The following is a 17377-nucleotide window of genomic DNA, read 5'->3' as shown; positions in this document are numbered from 1 at the left end:
CGAATGCGCCGCAATTACAGCGCTCTCATCCATGCTTTGTAAAAACATCGAACGCGCCGTGCTTTCTCCTCGCTTACGAGAAAGGGCTTCCACCTTTGCTTGGCTCTGACATTACCGGCAGCGGCTGGGGACGGCGCTCCGATAAAGCGCTTCCTCATCAGCCGCTCGCCAATGTCGCGGAAGAGCACAATTATCGCCGCAGAAACGGCAGCCGCGCTTTCTTTCAGTTGGCGCCCGAACCCACTGGCATTTATCTTGGAACCAAGCGCAACGCGAAGCTCTCGTGGGCAGCACGAACGGAGCGAAACGAACGATATTTTATTGCGAAAGCAATACTACGCCAGGTCTAACCGCTCGTCGCGTGGTCCGTGGACCCCACTGCTCCTCGAGGAGCCGCCGCCGCGCCTAACAGATGGTGTGACGTCAGCCTCTCCGTTGCTATGGCGACGCGTGACGTCAGCTTGCTCTCTCCACCGCAGCCAGCAGGAGCCGGTTGTGCCGCGCTCCTCGAGGACTCCGAAGTCACCGACGAAGTCTATATCTGAATCTAGTTGCTCTACTGCTTCTGAACAGTTTAATACCCCTGTCACACGGGCACTTTCGATCCTCATTGAGTCAATGCTCATCGAACTCAATGCAGATCGACGGTTGTCACACGGCCACTTTCAAGCGCAATCGAGCTCGATCCTGCTTGACTCGATGCCGGCCCCTCAAGAGTGCTTGAGGTTCCAAGCACGATCGAAAGCACTCTCGCTCTCACGAAGCTATAAAAATAAACACTAGTTAACAAAACAAAACTACAACTGTTGTTGTTGTAATTGATTAAAATGCAAGACAGAACATTTTCAAGCACTATGCCTGCTTATATGAAAACATATTTATAAATAATCTCGGCACCACGCTACACGCTTCGCAGTCTCTCGTCGGCTCGTCAGTGTAAACAAAGATGGCGTCCTCCAGCTCGTCGGCGCGCAAACTCTGGTGCGAGCGCGAGACAGCCGCTCTTATAGACTGCTGGCAGGACCGCCTCGACGATTTGCGGCGCCAGAAGAGGAACGCCGCAATCTACGCGGAAATCGCGGAGGCGTTGCGGGCCCTTGGCTTTCATAGAACGGCAGCAGAGGTGCGGCACAAGATTAGAAATTTAACGCAAATGTACCGGTAAGTAAACTGACGTTTGCTACGAAGCGCTTATTAGCGGGCCTGTGCATGTTAACGACGCAGCATTTTTAGACGGCCTTCTAGCACGTGTGGGGATTCATGTTGCCCCTCGCCCGCCGGATGCACCCTTCTCTCTCTCGTGGCCTACCACGGCTCTTCCTCTGGCGGCCCCCGACATGGAGCGGAGGGGAGGCGCCCGCGACTACGCGTCGTCACGTGGGCAGCCCTCCTTGCCCACCGCTCTCGGTTTCGGCGGCCGCGCGGGCCGCGCCCACGGGACAGTCGATGGAGAGTTGACAGCGAGCCTTGAGAGAGAGCGGACGCGACACCAGCGGCGGCCCAGGTGACCTGAACTGCTCTGTGCCTGTCTCCTGTGCCTGTGTCCTGTGCCTGTTGCCTGCCGCTGCTGCCTGCGCGCGACCGAGGAAAGACATTGGGAGATCCCAATTAAAGGTTCTGCCTGCGGGCTTATTCCTCGGAGGTGTGTTCTTCGCGGCCACAGGTGTGGTCGAGCTAGCGGAGTGGCGTTGGCCCTGAGTTCAGGGTCCGAACCGTGCCAGTAACCCCACATTTTGGCGCACCAACGTGGGGCCCCTCTGGAGTTCCAGGTGGGGTGCTAGCTCACGAAGAACAGCATGACCAGCCCGCGCTACGGGCTGCCGGACCTAATGATGTTGGCTGATGTATGCGGCGAAGCACGGGAGATCTCGAGCATCGTTTCCGTGGCCACATCTAAACCGACCGCGGATGCGGTAGCGCAAGGTCCGTCGGGCGCTATGCATGAAGCCGCAGGCGCGGCTGGCGCCCGAAATATTGCGCCAGGAGTTCCTGGTGAATACTCCGAGCTGGAGCAGCCAGATGGCTGTGGCTACAGGAGTTCCGTTCTGCTGAACGTGTCCCCAGGCGCTCCCGCAGATGCGGGTCGCGCAACTGGTTACGCTCCGGGAGATCCCGGCCAGCAAGGAAAGCCAAAGTCAGGTGTCAGTGGCTTCCAAACGCTCCGCTACGTCTCAGGCGCGTCCGCAGATGCGGTTCGCAAACCGAGTTTCGACCCAGGAGATCCTGGACTGCTCGTAGAGCCATTGCCAGTTGGCGTCGGCTACTCGCTCCTTTCAACTCCTGCGCACGCATTCAGACCAGGTGGTCTAACTGCGTCAACGCCCGCAGATGCGGGCCGCGCTCCCCGCCAGATGGCAGAGGGTGACGCAGCGCAACTTGGTCCGGGAGGTCCCGAGCACCACTACAAGCCACCGCCAGTTGGCGAAGGCAACAAAAGCTGGCCAGTTGGCCCCGCTCTAACTACGCCCGCAAATGTGGGACGCGCACCCAGCCAGGTGGCTGAAGAGCGCGCAGTGTGTCCAGCAGAGGGAGAGAACATCGCAAACGTCCTCGCAAACGCTTTGCAGCAGATGTTGCAATTAGCGCGCTCGCCCGGCCCTCGGATCGGAGTGCCGATACCGAATTACAGTGGCTACAGCGACAAGCAAAGTGCGAATGACTTTCTGCTGGCCCTGCGCCGGTACGAGCTAGCGAGTGACCTGAGCGAGAGCGAGATTCTGAGACGAGCTCTCCCCGTCGCACTCGTTGATCAAGCCGCCCGGTGGTACCAGTTGGTTGGCCACACAGCAGGCAACATGGCTGATTTTCGACGCTTGTTCAGGGAGGAGTTCCTTCCATACGATTACAAGCTGCGTATGCGACGAGAGCTTGAACTGCGGACACAGGCCCCGGATGAATCGCTTGTCGAGTTCGTACGAGCGATGCAAGAGCTGTATGAATATGCAGACCCAGAAGCTCCGAGTTCGGAGCGAGTGGAACGTGTCATCCGGCAGAGCCATCCGACATTTTCCCTCTACTTGAGGGGCTGCAGATGCAGCGATTTGAACGAGCTTGCCATTGAAGCGCGCCGAGTCGAGGCTCAAATTTCAGCGGCCCGTAAATACCGGCCCCCACCGCCGGCTGAGGAGTGCCTCGAGCCTAGGTGTGCCTGGAGCGGCGTTGCAGCGGTAAGGGGTGAGATCACTCCCATGGCAGGTGCGTTCACGAACGAGCGGATGCCGTTCGAAATATCGGATCGTGCTCTGGATCCCTACAGGTACGGGCTGCGGAGTGCTGATACACAACCCCCGGAGATCTGCGGGGTACCGCCAGAAAAGCCCACGCCTGCTCAGAAAGCACCCACGGAGATCCGTGTACGGCTGGATGGCCGAGGTGCCACTGAGACCCCCCGAGCGTCGCAGCGAGAAGCATGGAGATCTGTGCGCTGCTTTAATTGTGGCCAGAGTGGTCACATAGCCAGAAACTGCCCCTCGAGATCGGGAAACGAGGCAGGCCGCCGGTAGCAGCACCGGCGGAGGCTACCAACGCTCGGGAGCCCATCCCCGTCACGTCCGCATTCAAAGTTGGAGAACCAACTAACACGCCTGCTCCTTTCATGGACCTCGCAGTTGCGGGGAGAACCTTTAAGGCGTTGCTGGACACGGGGGCAAGCATCTCGCCAATAGGAGACGAGGTCGTTTCCCAGCTCCGGCGGAGATCCGTTCGGTTGCGACAGCGAAGGACGCCACTCCAGCTAGCTAGCGGAGAAGTGCGGTCCTGTGGTGACGTTCGCCTCGCAGTGCGCTGGGATCAGCGTGTGCGCCGAATGCGTTTCGTTCACCTGCCTGGTCTCACAGTGCCAGTTATTCTAGGCCGAGAGTTCTTGGCGAAAACTGGACTGGTTGTAGACATCGCCCGTGGCGGATATCGGGAGAACCCGTGCGCCCCACTGAGGCCCTTTGTCGACCCGCCGACTGCAACGAGATCGTTGTCAGAACGCACGGCCGACACGCCCGCGGAGGAGCGAAATACCTCCCACGAGCAAAGCCCGCACCGCCAAATGCCGGGATCGGCAGCAGCGGCCCGCTTCAATGCTCCCTCTCCGAGATCGGAGAAGGGCAGGCAGGCTGTACCGACAGATGTCGGCGAGCTAAGAGACAGCGGGTTTCCCCGCCCAATGCCGAGATCGGCAGCGGCGGCCTGTCAGCACGGGTTTCCTCCGAGATCGGGGGCGAAAATGCACAACTTAATGGCAGATGCCGGTGCGCTGACACAGCTCGAACGTGACCGCCTCTTGTCGTTGTTGGATGACTTTGACGAGATATTCACGGACCAGCCGGGATGCACTAGTTTGGTGCAGCACCGCATAGATACGAGTGACGCGCTGCCCTGGAAATGTAACCCAAGGCCCGTCAGTGCTGCCAGACGGCAAGCTATCGACGAGGCGCTCCAGGAGTTGCTCGATGCTGGTCTCATATGCCGCTCTTCCAGTCCCTGGGGGTTCCCAGTGGTTCTTGTGCCGAAGAAAGATCGCACGTGGCGCTTGTGCGTTGACTATCGGCGGCTGAATGCGGTCACAAAGAAAGATGCGTACCCCTTCCCGAGAATAGACGAGATCGTCTCAAATCTCGGCGGCGCTAAGTTCTTCTCGATTCTTGACGCAAGCAAGGGGTACCTGCAGGTCGAAATGCGACCGGGCGATGAGTGCAAAACGGCCTTCACGTGTCACAGAGGTCTGTTTCACTTCACGAGAATGCCTTTCGGTTTGTCCGGAGCTCCGAGCACATTCCAAAGGGTGATGGACCGTGTACTCGGAGACGCCAGATGGCATCACGCTCTCGCATACCTGGACGATGTGATCGTCTACTCTCAAACTTTCGAGGAGCACCTCGATCACCTGAGAGATGTCCTGGGAAATCTCAGGGCGGCTGGCATCACGCTCAATCCCGCAAAGGTGCAAATCTGCCAGGCTCAGGTGAGCTTGCTTGGATATCGAGTAAAACGGGGACAGGTGTCTCCTGATCCAGAGAAGCTTCGGGGGATCCTGGAGTTTCCTGCGCCTAAAGATGTGAGCGGTGTTCGCCGTTATCTTGGCATGGTGGGATACTATCGCCATTTCATTCCTAACTGTGTGCGACTGCAAGCGCCCTTGGCAAGATTGCTAAGAAAGTCTTCTCCGTGGATATGGGGAGACGAGCAGGAAAAGAGCTTTCATCAGCTCTCGCACGCTATCGCTGAGACGGCGGCTTTGAAGCTGCCCGACCTGAACCGCCCATTTGTTATCCAGACAGATGCCTGTGATATCGGGGTGGGAGCAGTACTCCTTCAGATGGAGGGGCATGAACTCCTACCTGTGGCATTTGCGAGCCGCGCCCTGACGCCGGCAGAACGCAATTACTCAGCGACAGAAAAGGAATGCCTGGCCATCATCTACGCACTTCGAAGGTTCGAGATGTACGTAGAGGGAGCAAAGTTCACGGTCGAGACCGACCATATGGCCTTAACCTGGCTGAAACGCCTGCGTGAGCCCAGCGGGAGGCTTGCGCGATGGGCCCTGACACTGCAACGCTTCGAGTTCGAAGTGCGTTACCGCAAAGGCACTGCAAATGTAGTCGCCGATGCGCTGTCACGGGCGCCGGTCACTGACACCCAACCGGCCGGCCAGGACGAGGAGGAGGCAGAGTGGCAGCTGTCTCCCCCTCTGCGGAAGGAGCTCGTTGCGGGGAGTGCCCCGTCTTCGAAGCCCCGAGAGCACGTGCACCTCGTTGGAGCGGGGATCCCTCTCGAGGTTGCGTTCAGCAGAGACGAGCTTGTCAGGGCTCAGCAGGAGGACTCATTCTGTCAGGAGTTGATCAATAGTCTTAGTGAAGAGAGACACTCCGACGAGTCAGGCCAAATTGCGCTGTGAAGCCACTGGTAGTGTGGTTGGCGCTAACTCTAGTGTCGCTGGTATTGCGGCGAGTGAGTTGGAGAACTTCCTGCTGGACCGTGATGGAGCTTTGCTAAAATACGTGCCAGGCAAAGAGGCCTCGGATGAGAGTTTCAAAGCCGTTATTCCGCGCAAACTGCGGCGCGCCGCTATGCGGCACTATCACGACGCCGACGGTCACGGGAGCGCTCCAAAGACATGGCAGAAGCTTTGTCGGTTTGCTACCTGGCCGGGAATGAAGGCTGACGTATGTAGATATGTACGAACATGCCACGTCTGCCAAGAGAGAAAGCCTAGAGGTGGAAAGCCACCTGGCTTACTCCAACCCATCCTAAGCACCAAGCCCTGGGAGATCCTGGCGTGCGATTTGATGGGGCCGCTGCCGCGCAGCAAACGAGGGTACAGATACGTGCTGGTAGTCACGTGTCACTTCAGTGGGATCGCTGAATTGTACCCGCTGCGAAAAGCGACTGCCCGGGAGATCCTGGCAAAGCTGTGTGAAGTGTTTTGCCGCTACGGCTTCCCAAAGCGGCTGATCACTGACAATGCCACGTATTTCACATCGAAAGTTTTCCGTGATACGTGTGCAGCAATGGGTGTCCGGCAGCAGAAAACCACGTGCTACCATCCCCAGTCCAATGTGAGCGAGCGCCGAAATCGAGATATCAAGCCGCTCCTGGGCGCATATGCGAGATCGCACAATGATTGGGACGAGCACTTGGACGCCATCTCCTTCGCTCTGCGCACGAGCACAAATCGCTCGACCGGCTTCACGCCGGCTTTTCTCATGTTTGGCAGAGAGCTGAACACGCCTATGGACACAATTCTCATGGAAGGGTCGGAGAGTGTCCGCGAAGTCACGGCAGATGTTGACGACTACGCAAGGCGATTGCGCGAGCGTTTGGCAAATGCCATTAAGGAGGCGAACCGCAGCCGCGCGAAGGCCAGGGCAAGTCAAAAGGCCACTTATGATCGCGCACACAGAGACGTGGACTTTCAGATGGGAGACCTCGTTCTCAAGCGCAATCACGCTCTCAGCGATGCAACCGCAGGTTTCGCGGCCAGTCTAGCGCCCAAATGGGTGGGACCCTTCCTGATCGCTGAGAAGCTTTCGCGGCTCAACTACCGGCTGAAAGACCCGAGATCGGGCCGAATCAGCGGACCCATTCACGTGGGAGAGCTGAAACAGTACTTCCAGAGGGAGGTTGCTGTGGAAGCAGAAACGCCACCCGCGCAAGATTGCGCAGAGGCGAGCGAAGTCCAGAGAGATCTCTACAGGCATCGCTATGATACCCGAAGCCAGCGAGCTCGCTGGGGGAACGGGAGAATGCCGAAAACGTGAGATCACGCACACGGCGGCGTCGGTTGGCCAAAACAGCTCGAGATCGAGCAAACGGCGAAGGAACACCAGACGCGCGAGATCGCGCACGGTGAACCTCATGCAAGGAGATCCTTGCCCCCGACGTCACAATATCCGAACTGGGCGAGATCGCCGAATGTGACCCATGCCGACCACGGCAAAACCTGGTGCGAGAGGTCTCGTGCCCACCCTGCCTGTGTGGATACACAAGCCGGGGTAGTTCCTGTACCCGGAGCACTGCAAGACGCCCGCTCGGAGGAACCGAGCCCCCCTCCGGCTGCCCTGATTTACGGCCCTGGCTTCAGCGACGGCACGGAGAGCGGCGCGCGGCCGGGGTCGAGCCGCCGAACTTCGCCCCCACACCATCGCACGGGGCCTCGGCGGCGGTTCCGGAACAGCGCGGGGCGAGCTGACGACGGGCGGCCTGAACGCGGAGCAGGCCGGCTTTCGCGGGCGCCATCCTGGTCTGGCCCGCGCCCCAGGCGCAGAGCTACCATCCCGGGGCCCAGTCTCCGGAAAGGCGGCATGGACCTGCTGATCCGCCGAGTTCGCTTCAGCGGGTGGAGGTCACTATTGAGAGAGGGAGGGTGTGGGGATTCATGTTGCCCCTCGCCCGCCGGATGCACCCTTCTCTCTCTCGTGGCCTACCACGGCTCTTCCTCTGGCGGCCCCCGACATGGAGCGGAGGGGAGGCGCCCGCGACTACGCGTCGTCACGTGGGCAGCCCTCCTTGCCCACCGCTCTCGGTTTCGGCGGCCGCGCGGGCCGCGCCCACGGGACAGTCGGATGGGGAGTTGACAGCGAGCCTTGAGAGAGAGCGGACGCGAGACCAGCGGCGGCCCAGGTGACCTGAACTGCTCTGTGCCTGTCTCCTGTGCCTGTGTCCTGTGCCTGTTGCCTGCCGCGGCTGTCTGCGCGCGACCGAGGAAAACTATTGGGAGATCCCAATTAAAGCTCTTGCCTGCGGGCTTATTCCTCGGAGGTGTTGTTCTTCGCGGCCACAGGTGTGGTCGAGCTAGCGGAGTGGCGTTGGCCCTGAGTTCAGGGTCCGAACCGTGCCAGTAACCCCACACACGCAGGCCTTGCCTTTTTCACCTGCGCCTGTTCTGTTTCGTTGCTTCGAATTCACGCTTCACGAGATGTCATTGCAAGTCTCCATTCATTTTGGCTGGCGTCTGAATGTAAAATCTGGCAGGCTTGTTTCTGTTTACTATAGAACTATTGACGGCTTCTCTTGTCGATTTTAAATGCACATTGCGCTGCCATTAAGCAGTTGTGTAAATTTGCGCGGCTTTCCATCCTTTTTAGGGACATCAACAAAAACGGGACTACAACAGGATCGGGCGCCATCCAATGGCCCCATTACAGCCGGATTCACGAATTCTTGGGGTCGTTACCCATGAACGACCCCTCGCTCGTTCAGGAAACCCGCTGTGCTGCCGGAGCCACTGTAGAGGAGGTATGTAGATCAAATTCAAGATTGGCAAGGCACTTGCCAAAAAAGTGGTGCTCTATCACTTTGTCACCTTTTCATATACATCACCGTGAACTTTGGAAAATGGCCTTTATTGGAGTAGCTATGATCTTGTGGTCATGAAATATGTGGCACACTCTAATGCTAAATAAAAATGCCAAGGTGACATCACATACAAAATGCAAACAGCCTGACATTAGTAGTCTGTCTTTTAGAACTGCTGCACGTTGCATAGCACACAGCATGTGCTGGGTCGCATTTGAACCATAGTGATGTTTATCTCTAGTTCCATCCTCTCCGCATCATATTTGTTAGTGCTGTCATCCTGTCTTTTAGCGCTACAAAGTATCAACCACCTTACGTTTCAAGTGTGGTCATGATGTCAACAGAATCTGCCACAGATGGCCCCTGAAGGCATTTGCCGAGGCAGTAAGTAAAGAAAACATGTCCTTGGAAGAAACATTGCCAATGTATTTCGAAAGCCTGATTACTTCTCTGAAACGTCTCTGAAGCCTGAAACTTCTCTCCACTAGATGGCAAAAGAATATAAGTGTGCCAGAAACAAAATCTGTCTAATATTGTCACGGGTCGTCCAAACGAAGCAGGTCGTGGGGACACAGGAGGACCAGGACCACAGGAGAGCAGGCGCCAGAGACAGTCCAAGGGGTCACAGCCGAGCTCACAAGCGATTCCCACAGAGCCTCTTCCTCTTTGCCGTCGATCTTCCTCTTTGCCGCTAGTTGAGGATGACGTTAAGTGGGAAATCACAATTAACACACATGACACTGCTCCACTCCCGAAAGACGCATCGACCCGATGCGCAGAGAGGCAAAATCAAGGCTGAAAAGTATGCATAAATCACGAAGAGTTGGGCCACGTGCTCCGAGCGGTCACAATACTCTGTGAGGCGAGCGACGTGAACAACTTCGGAGGCAGGAGGGCGGCGGGGCACCCGCGTTACGATCGGCAGCACTTCGTAATTTAACTCGCCTATACGGCGAATCACCTCGTACGGGCCAAATTATCTTTTCAGCAGCTTCTTGCTAAGGACACGGCGTCGAATTGGAGTCCACACTCACACACAATCACCAGGATTGAATTTAACATCACGATGGCCTTGGTTGTATTGGCGAGCACCGACTCGCTGGCAGGCTTGGATGCGAAGGCGGGCCAGCTGTCGGGCTTCTTCCGTATGTTGGGCAACAAGTTGAGCATTGGCGTGAGTGTAGACGTCTGGCTGGCGGGGCAGCATAGTGTCGAGCATGGTAGTGACTTCCCTGCCATGCACCAGGTGACTGGCGTATGCGATGACACACTCTGAGCTGTTCTGATGCTGGATCAAGACGGCCCCGAGGCCTCTGTTACTAGCGTCAGTGTGTACCTCAGTCGCGGCGTTCTGATCAAAATGGCCTAGTACAGGGGAAGCCTGCTGGCGCCGTTTTAGATGGTCAAATGCAATCTGCTCTTCATCAGACCACTGGAAGTGGACGGACTCTTTCGTGAGACGAGTAAACGCTGCGGCGATATCCGAAAAGCTGGGACAAAGTGTCTAGTAAGCGCAGAGGCCCAGAAATCTCCGCACAGCGTCCTTGTCCAACGGCGTCGGGAAGGAAGCGACGGCCACTGTTTTATCGGGATCAGAACGGACGCCCTCATGACTGACGACGTGACCCAGAAACTTCAGTTCGTCATAGGCAAACTGGCGCTTCGTTGGCTTGAGGGTGAGGCCGGCGTTTCTGATAGCCTGCAGGACCGCTTTTAGGCGAACCAGATGTGCATGAAACGTGCTTGAAAAAATGACTACATCATCAAGGTAGACAAGGCATGTTTGTCACTTGAGGCCGGTGAGCACGGTGTCCATAATGTGCTGGCAGGTCGCTGGAGCTGTACAGAGTCCATCCGGGGTGACGAAAGCAATCTTCTCTCTGTCCCGCTCATCCACTTCTATCTGCCAATACCCGCTTTTAAGGTCAATGGATGTAAAGTAACAGGCATGGCGCAGGCGATCAAGAGCGTCATCGATGCGTAAAGGTGGATATACGTCCTTCTTCGTGACTCTGTAGAGGCGCTGGTAGTCAACACAGAAGCGAAGGGTGCCATCTTTTTTCCTCACCAGCACCACCGGAGCAGCCCACAGGCTGTGAGATGGTTGGATAGTGTCATCAGCCAACATTTCGCGCACTTGATGTTGTATGGTTTCGCATTCTTTTAACGAAACCCGATAAGGTGACTGACGAACAGGATGGACAGCGTCGTTGGTAATTATTCTGTGCTTTGCTATTGGCGTATGGCGAACCCCTGGTGACATAGAAAAGCAGTCGTGGAACTCACCCAGCAGAGCAATGAGCTCGTCTCTCTCCTGAGCAGAGAGTTGCGGTGCAATGCTGACACCTAAAGGCAGCGCAGAGTGCTTGGGAGGGAGCGGACAGGAAGGAGCCGCAGACAGGGTTTCAGGGTCGACAGGGGCGTTGAGGCACTCGATGAGGCCGATTACTGTGCCCTTCGTGAGGTGCAGCGGTGTGCTGCAAAAGTTGGTGACGAGGACTTCGGTGCAGCCAGAGTGAAGCCGTGTGACACCTTTAGCAACACCAAAACCCCTGTCAAGAAGCAGCTGCACATTACCCTCAAGAAGAACTTCGCCAGGGGCAACCGGTGCGGACTCGACCAGCAGGAACACGCTTGAGTCAGGCAGCAAAGTCACGTGGTCCGCTAAGATGCGCGCCTCGGAGCTCGGCGTGTCAAGGCAAGGTTGACAAAGGGTGAGGCGACAGTCGGCGAGGTTGATAACAGCGCCGAACTCGGTCAGAAAATCCATACTGAGAGTAATATCTCTCGAGCAGCGCTGCAAGACGACAAAGGTTACAGGGCACGTGAGACCGTTAATGTCAACAAGAGAAGTGCAGCGGCCTGCCGAGGTGACAAGGTGGCCTCCGGCGTGAGTATTTTGCGAAGGCGGCGGGACAGCTCCCCACTTACAACGAAGTAGTCGGCGCCGATGTCGACAAGGGCCGTCGTGGCGTGGCCATCGATAAGTACACATGACAATATCTCTGCTTCAATACACACCTAGTCACTAGAGACATCCTTGTTTCACACACGCAGAAATGATCCCACACTTCTCACCTCTCTATGGAGCAAAAACATTAACAGGCAAACATAATAAAATGTTTCTTCTCTGTTCTATATGATGCAGATCATTGCGGACATGGTGGTGGGCACCGACAACAGTGGCGCTGAGGATGCCGACCCAGCACAGGCGTCTCAAGAGCACATGTTGAATGCGGACGACAGCCAGGTCGAACGTGTTGCAGCCGAATCCGTGACCACTGAAGAAGGAGGAGCTGAGGGGCAGGCAGGCATCCGCGAGCAGCAGCCCAGAAAAAGGATGCGCACTGCTTCCCATGACTTTCGACAAGCTCTGCTCACGGAGCAGAGGATGCTCCGTGAAAGTTTTGAGGCGTGCCACTCCAGGGAAATGGAAATGAGGCAGCGGCACTTGACCCTGCAAGAAAAATTGGTTAATGCTGTCACAAAATTTTTTGAATCAACATAAGGATTTTTTTTAACCCTTTCAGGTGCCATTTTTTGTTTTCACTGAAATCAATTATTTTTTCACCTAAGTAGTATATTCAGGAACATGACAGGTCAGTTCTTACAACAATGTGGAGAATTCCATACAAAGTGTCAGATTTGTTAGAAATAATAGCATCAAAATGTTCTCGTGTGTCAGGTAAACACCCTAGGGATCGTGGAATCACTTTGTGTTTGGAAGACTCACATTATGCTCGAAATTGAGGAAAAACAATCGATGTTTTCAGTCACGGCAAAATCTTCTGCACAAAAACGGCAGACAAAGTGCTACCTAGCTCACTCTTATGTAAAATATTGTTTACTACATTCTCTACAAGGTACAAAAACAAAAAAAGTAACTTATTTGCAACAAGAAGGGTACACAATTTGACTGAAATAATGAAATCACTGTTAAGTGCTCCAGTTTCCCAGAAAAAGCTGCAAGTTTGCCACTTACACAATTGTGTACAAAGCACCTGAAAGGGTTAAGGGCACAGGGTTAGCCATATGCATTCCATGCGTATTTATGCATAATTAAGACGTATTTTATTGGCAACTGTACCACACAGCTCATTAGGTTTCATTTTAATCTATTTGCCATTCTCTCAGCGAATTTTGACGGTTTTCTGATTTTTTCAGAATTGTATGTCTGTATTTTGGCAATTTTTACTTTGCCTACCAGTTTTCTTTTTGTGCTAGTTTTCAGACTCATCGGTTTTCTTGATGTTTTACCCCTGCTTTCATCTCGGCAAGTCGCGCCGTGCACTTTTTTATCCTGTGTGACGTTTTCAAGGCTATGTGCAGTATGACATTATTTGATATGACTCCATTTTTATAGATTTTGTTTTTCTACCTTGCTGTTGTGCATTTGTTGCACTTGTTTTAGTGCCTGTGCGATGTTGCACAGCAATTTGTGATATTGAAGGCAATGTTAACCACACGTAATATGACATCATCTGATGTGACTCCAGATTCATTCTCTCAGCGAATTTTGACGGTTTTCTGATTTTTTCAGAGTTGTATGTTTGTATTTTGGCAATTTTTACTTTGCCTACCAGTTTTCTTTTTATGCTGGTTTTCAGACTCGTCGGTTTTCTTGATATTTTACCCCTGCTTTCATCTCAGCAAGTCGCGCCGTGCACTTTTTTTATCCTATGTGACGTTTTCAAGGCTATATGCAGTATGAAATTATTTTATACGACTCCATTTTTATAGATTTTGTTTTTCTACCTTGCTGTTGTACATTTGCTGCACTTGTTTTAGTGCCTGTGCGATGTTGCACAGCAATTTGTGATATTTAAGGCAATGCTAACCACATGCAATATGACATCATCTGATGTGACTCCAGATTTTGTCTCTCTTCTTTTCCGTGAGCATTTTTTTCATTTGTTCCAGCGGCAGAGCAATGTTGTGCAATGATTTGTGGTACTCAAGAATGCGTTAACTATGTGCAATATTACATTATCTAATGTGACTCCTTCCGATTTTATCTCTTGTTTTGTTTTCTTTTTTGCTGTTGGCATTTGTTGCACTTGTTTCAGTCCATGTGTGATGTTGCACAGCAATTTGTGATATTGAAGGCAACGTTAATCATATGCAATATGACACCATCTGATGTGACGTAAGGGAAGGGAGGAAGGTAGAAGTGAAAGAAGAAAGAGAGAGAGGTGCCGTAAATAATTTTGACCACCTGGGGATCTTTAACCTGCACTGACATCGCACAGCACACGGGCGCCTTTTTGTTCCACCTCCATCGAATCATGGCTGCCACAGTTGGGTTCGAAACCGGGTACTCCGGCTCGGTAGACGAGTGCCTTAACCACTGAGCCACCACGGCGGGTCGATACTCAAAGCTGTGTTACCTATGTGCAATATGACATTATCTAAAGTTACTCCTTTCGATTTTATATATTGTTTTGTATTTCTTGAGCTTTTTGCAGTACCTGAGTGATTTGCAATAATCACGGCTATGTTAACCACATGCAGTGCGACGTGTGAGGTTACTCCTTACGATTCTGTTTATTATTTTGTTTTTCGTTCTTGCTGTTTTATGTTTTTTGCACCTGTTCCAGTACCTGAGCAATATTTCGCAGCAGTTTGTGATATTTCTCCTGTGATATATTATATAGCAACAAAGCATTGTGGGCATGTTGGTAATTCATAGTGAGACAACAGGACCAGCATACAAAGACGAAAGACAAAATAAAGCTAGCCAGCGTCTTTTTGTCTTGTCCTTCATCTTTTTGCTTTGGTTGCATTGAATGTAATGTATGCATTGTTTTGTAAAGTGCTAGCTGCCAAGCCTATAAAGAGGTATAAACTTTGAAATTTTTTGTGCGTCTCCTGCGTGTTCTGTTATCGTTTCACACAGTGTCTTAAAGGAAATGCATTGCACCAACTAGCCAGCCTGAAAACACGGTTATCGTAAATGGATAGCACTGTTTACCTCAGTTCTGTGCTCGCTGCTTGTAGTGTTCTAGGATTGCAAGTCGTACTGCAGTACCAGTTGTGGTTTGAGCATCTGTGACTCTCTGTGGCTGCTCATACAGGGCCTCGGTAACTTCTCCATCAGAGGTCCAGTCTTGCATGACGTGGTCGCCAAACGCTTCGCAGATGTTGTTCAGCGTGCAGCAGGCACGAATCACCAGTGGAGCAGTATCTAGGCTGCATTCCATCCTCTTCATGCAGAACCTAAATCGTGCCTTCATTCTGCCGAACGCGTTCTCCACCACCCTTCTGGCCTTCGACAGGTGGTAGTTGAATCTCTTCATGTCGGCATCCAAGTGGGCGCTGTGGCTGAAGGGTTTGATTAAGTGTGCTGTAAGGGGAAACGCTTGATCGCAGAGGATCAGTGGAGGCACAGCTGTTCCACTGATGATTACAGCTGGCGACTGAAATGTTGGCCCATCTATGAACTCGGCCAGCCGGGAGCGCTGGTAGATGTACGCATCGTGGCAGCGTCCTGGTGAGCCAACGTTCACGTACCGGAAGCAATACCGGTGGTCTACCAAGGCGAGCAGCACAATGCTGTGCCTGTGAAAAAAAAAAAAAACATTAAAAGAATTCTTCATAAATCATGGACAAGCACAATGAGTTATGAACTGAAGACTTTTGCATTAGCAAATTCGTATTATTGCAATGCTGCCTTTATGGCTTCAACATGTAAGCTCTACATAAGCCAAGTATGACATAACTCACCAGCCTTTGTAGTTGTATTAGTCCGATGCGCTTTCCTTCGGCGGCGACACGGGGAAATGGCACCCGTCGAGTGCCCCCATCGCTTGTGGGAAGTCGCAAACGGCACTAAACTCTCTTATGTGGTCGCCCATTGCGTCTGGAGAGGGCAGGCTGACCCACTTGTCCTCGAGTAAGCACACTACGGTGTCGCAAAACTCCCGGTAGATGGTGTTCACAGTTGATCGCCCTACGCCGAAAAGATTGGCCACAGACCGATCTTCTGCCGAGGAGCACAGCTTGTACATCGCCACTGCAACGCGCTTCTCGACAGAGATGGCCAGCCTCATATTCGTATCGACGCGCTGCAGCAGGGGCCGGCAAGCTTCGACTATGTACCGGAACGTCGAAGGCGTCACGCGAAAGCTTTGCTTGAAGAACCGCTCACCGAGGTGGGGAAGTGTGTCCTCAAACCAGCGTTCGTTGCGATTGTACATCCACCTTTCCCGGTGGACTGCACCATTGCACGCAACCGCAGCCACAATACACAGCCCGTTCGCAAAAAGCAGCTGCCTTTTTGCACTGTCTGTCTTAGCTTTAGCCGCCTCAATCTCGACTTCGAGGTCAGCAGCCGCCACCATCATGAGAGCAATCTCGCGCTTCCTTTCCGAACTCATAATAATTCGCAGAGCTGCCACAACAAAGCCTTCGGTTTTGGCGCCAACCGCTATCGCGACTGGCTGCGGATTTGGCTGCCGCTGGCCCCGACTGCACAGCGTTGCCGGACATCACCATGTTATGGCTTTTGGAGGAACATTTGGCGCCACCTAACGCACATGAGGAAAACTTCTCGATGAGCATTGAAAATGCCCGTGTAGCACCGGATGCTTCGAGCGTGCTCGAAAATCTCGATGCAGATCGAGTTCAATGAGCATCGAAAGTTAGGCGACAGCCAAACAAGCCAGGAAGAATGCAAGAAAGAGGTTACAACGTGCCCAAGAAACGGAAGAACAACGAGAAGAACGATAGCGGAAACGACGAGAAGCCGAAGCAGGTAAACGAGCAGTATCGAGTTCACAAGCTGGGATTAGGCCAGCTAAACGTAAAAAAAGCCAAGCGGAAACCATATGCCCAGGAAACAGAGGAATAACGAGAAGAACGTTTGCGAAAATGACGAGAATCAGAAGCAGCTAAGCAAGCCACTTCAAGTTCAGAATGTCAGTCCAGCCGTGCTATAGGGAATGGAGCTAGGAGACCAAGGCGTGCCGAGTAAACAGAAGAACAACGGGCCGAACGTCTTGAAATGCGGAGGAGGAGAGGCTTTCGCAACCAACCAAGTTTAACGAGAGCTAAACCGCATCAATTTTTTCACAAAGCATGAATGGGGGCGCTGCAACTGCGGCGCATTCGGGCGTATGGAGTGCGCTGTCACGTGGTATTTTTTAAATCCCCAGGCTACCGCTTTCACCGAATAAAAACGACCACACTGAGTCTATGTCCTTGGAAGTGCCTGGGTTGGACAATATTTGTGGGGCTCTACAACTTTTCTATTCACGCCTGAACGTTTCAAGCTATATTTAAACAGTTCATTAATTTATCTCGACTAATAATTCAAGTAGGTCGGGCCAAAAATGGCACTGTAACTTTTTGACAAACCTAACAAATATATATATACATATATCTTTATGAAAAAGGGCGTTCATGAGGTCTTTGCTGGGTGAGCGTACTTTTGCGGAAACAGCGGCGCGTCTAGTAATAGCTCGCCCATTCTTTTTTTCACTGAAATATGGTTTGGTTTAGTGGCGTTTAACGTTCCAAAGCGACTGAGGCTATGAGAGACGCCGTAGTGAAGGGCTCTAGAAATTTCGACTACCTGGGGTTCTTTAACGTG

At 53.2% G+C, this 17377-nt stretch overlaps 1 protein-coding gene and 1 pseudogene across 1 annotated transcript; one reads left to right on the top strand and one right to left on the bottom strand.

Annotated features, from left to right (window-relative positions):
* The first annotated feature begins 946 nt into the window (after positions 1 to 946).
* LOC149353976 (uncharacterized) lies at positions 947 to 12532 on the top strand. The gene is made up of 3 exons (XM_089582981.1): positions 947 to 1161; positions 8577 to 8727; positions 11936 to 12532. Exons 1-3 carry the CDS (start codon positions 947 to 949, stop codon positions 12293 to 12295), a joined length of 726 nt encoding a protein of 241 aa, XP_089439107.1. The 3' UTR covers positions 12296 to 12532.
* Positions 12533 to 14759: 2227 nt separating this feature from the next.
* Positions 14760 to 15836, bottom strand: LOC149353975 (uncharacterized; annotated as a pseudogene).
* Between the last annotated feature and the right edge of the window lie 1541 nt (positions 15837 to 17377).

The sequence above is a fragment of the Amblyomma mixtum genome, chromosome 3 (genome assembly GCF_055824585.1).
Source record: "Amblyomma mixtum isolate Tamu chromosome 3, ASM5582458v1, whole genome shotgun sequence".
NCBI lineage: Eukaryota > Metazoa > Arthropoda > Arachnida > Ixodida > Ixodidae > Amblyomma > Amblyomma mixtum.
The sequence above is the reverse complement of the archived record's forward strand: the minus strand, read 5'-3'. Positions and strand labels throughout refer to the sequence as shown.

Excerpts from the sequence above, each read along its gene's own strand:
- LOC149353976 (XM_089582981.1), top strand. The coding sequence starts at position 947 with ATGGCGTCCTCCAGCTCGTCGGCGCGCAAACTCTGGTGCGAGCGCGAG. Across the intron at positions 1,162-8,576 it reads AATTTAACGCAAATGTACCG|GGACATCAACAAAAACGGGA; the intron begins GTAAGTAAACTG and ends CATCCTTTTTAG. Across the intron at positions 8,728-11,935 it reads CCGGAGCCACTGTAGAGGAG|ATCATTGCGGACATGGTGGT; the intron begins GTATGTAGATCA and ends TATATGATGCAG.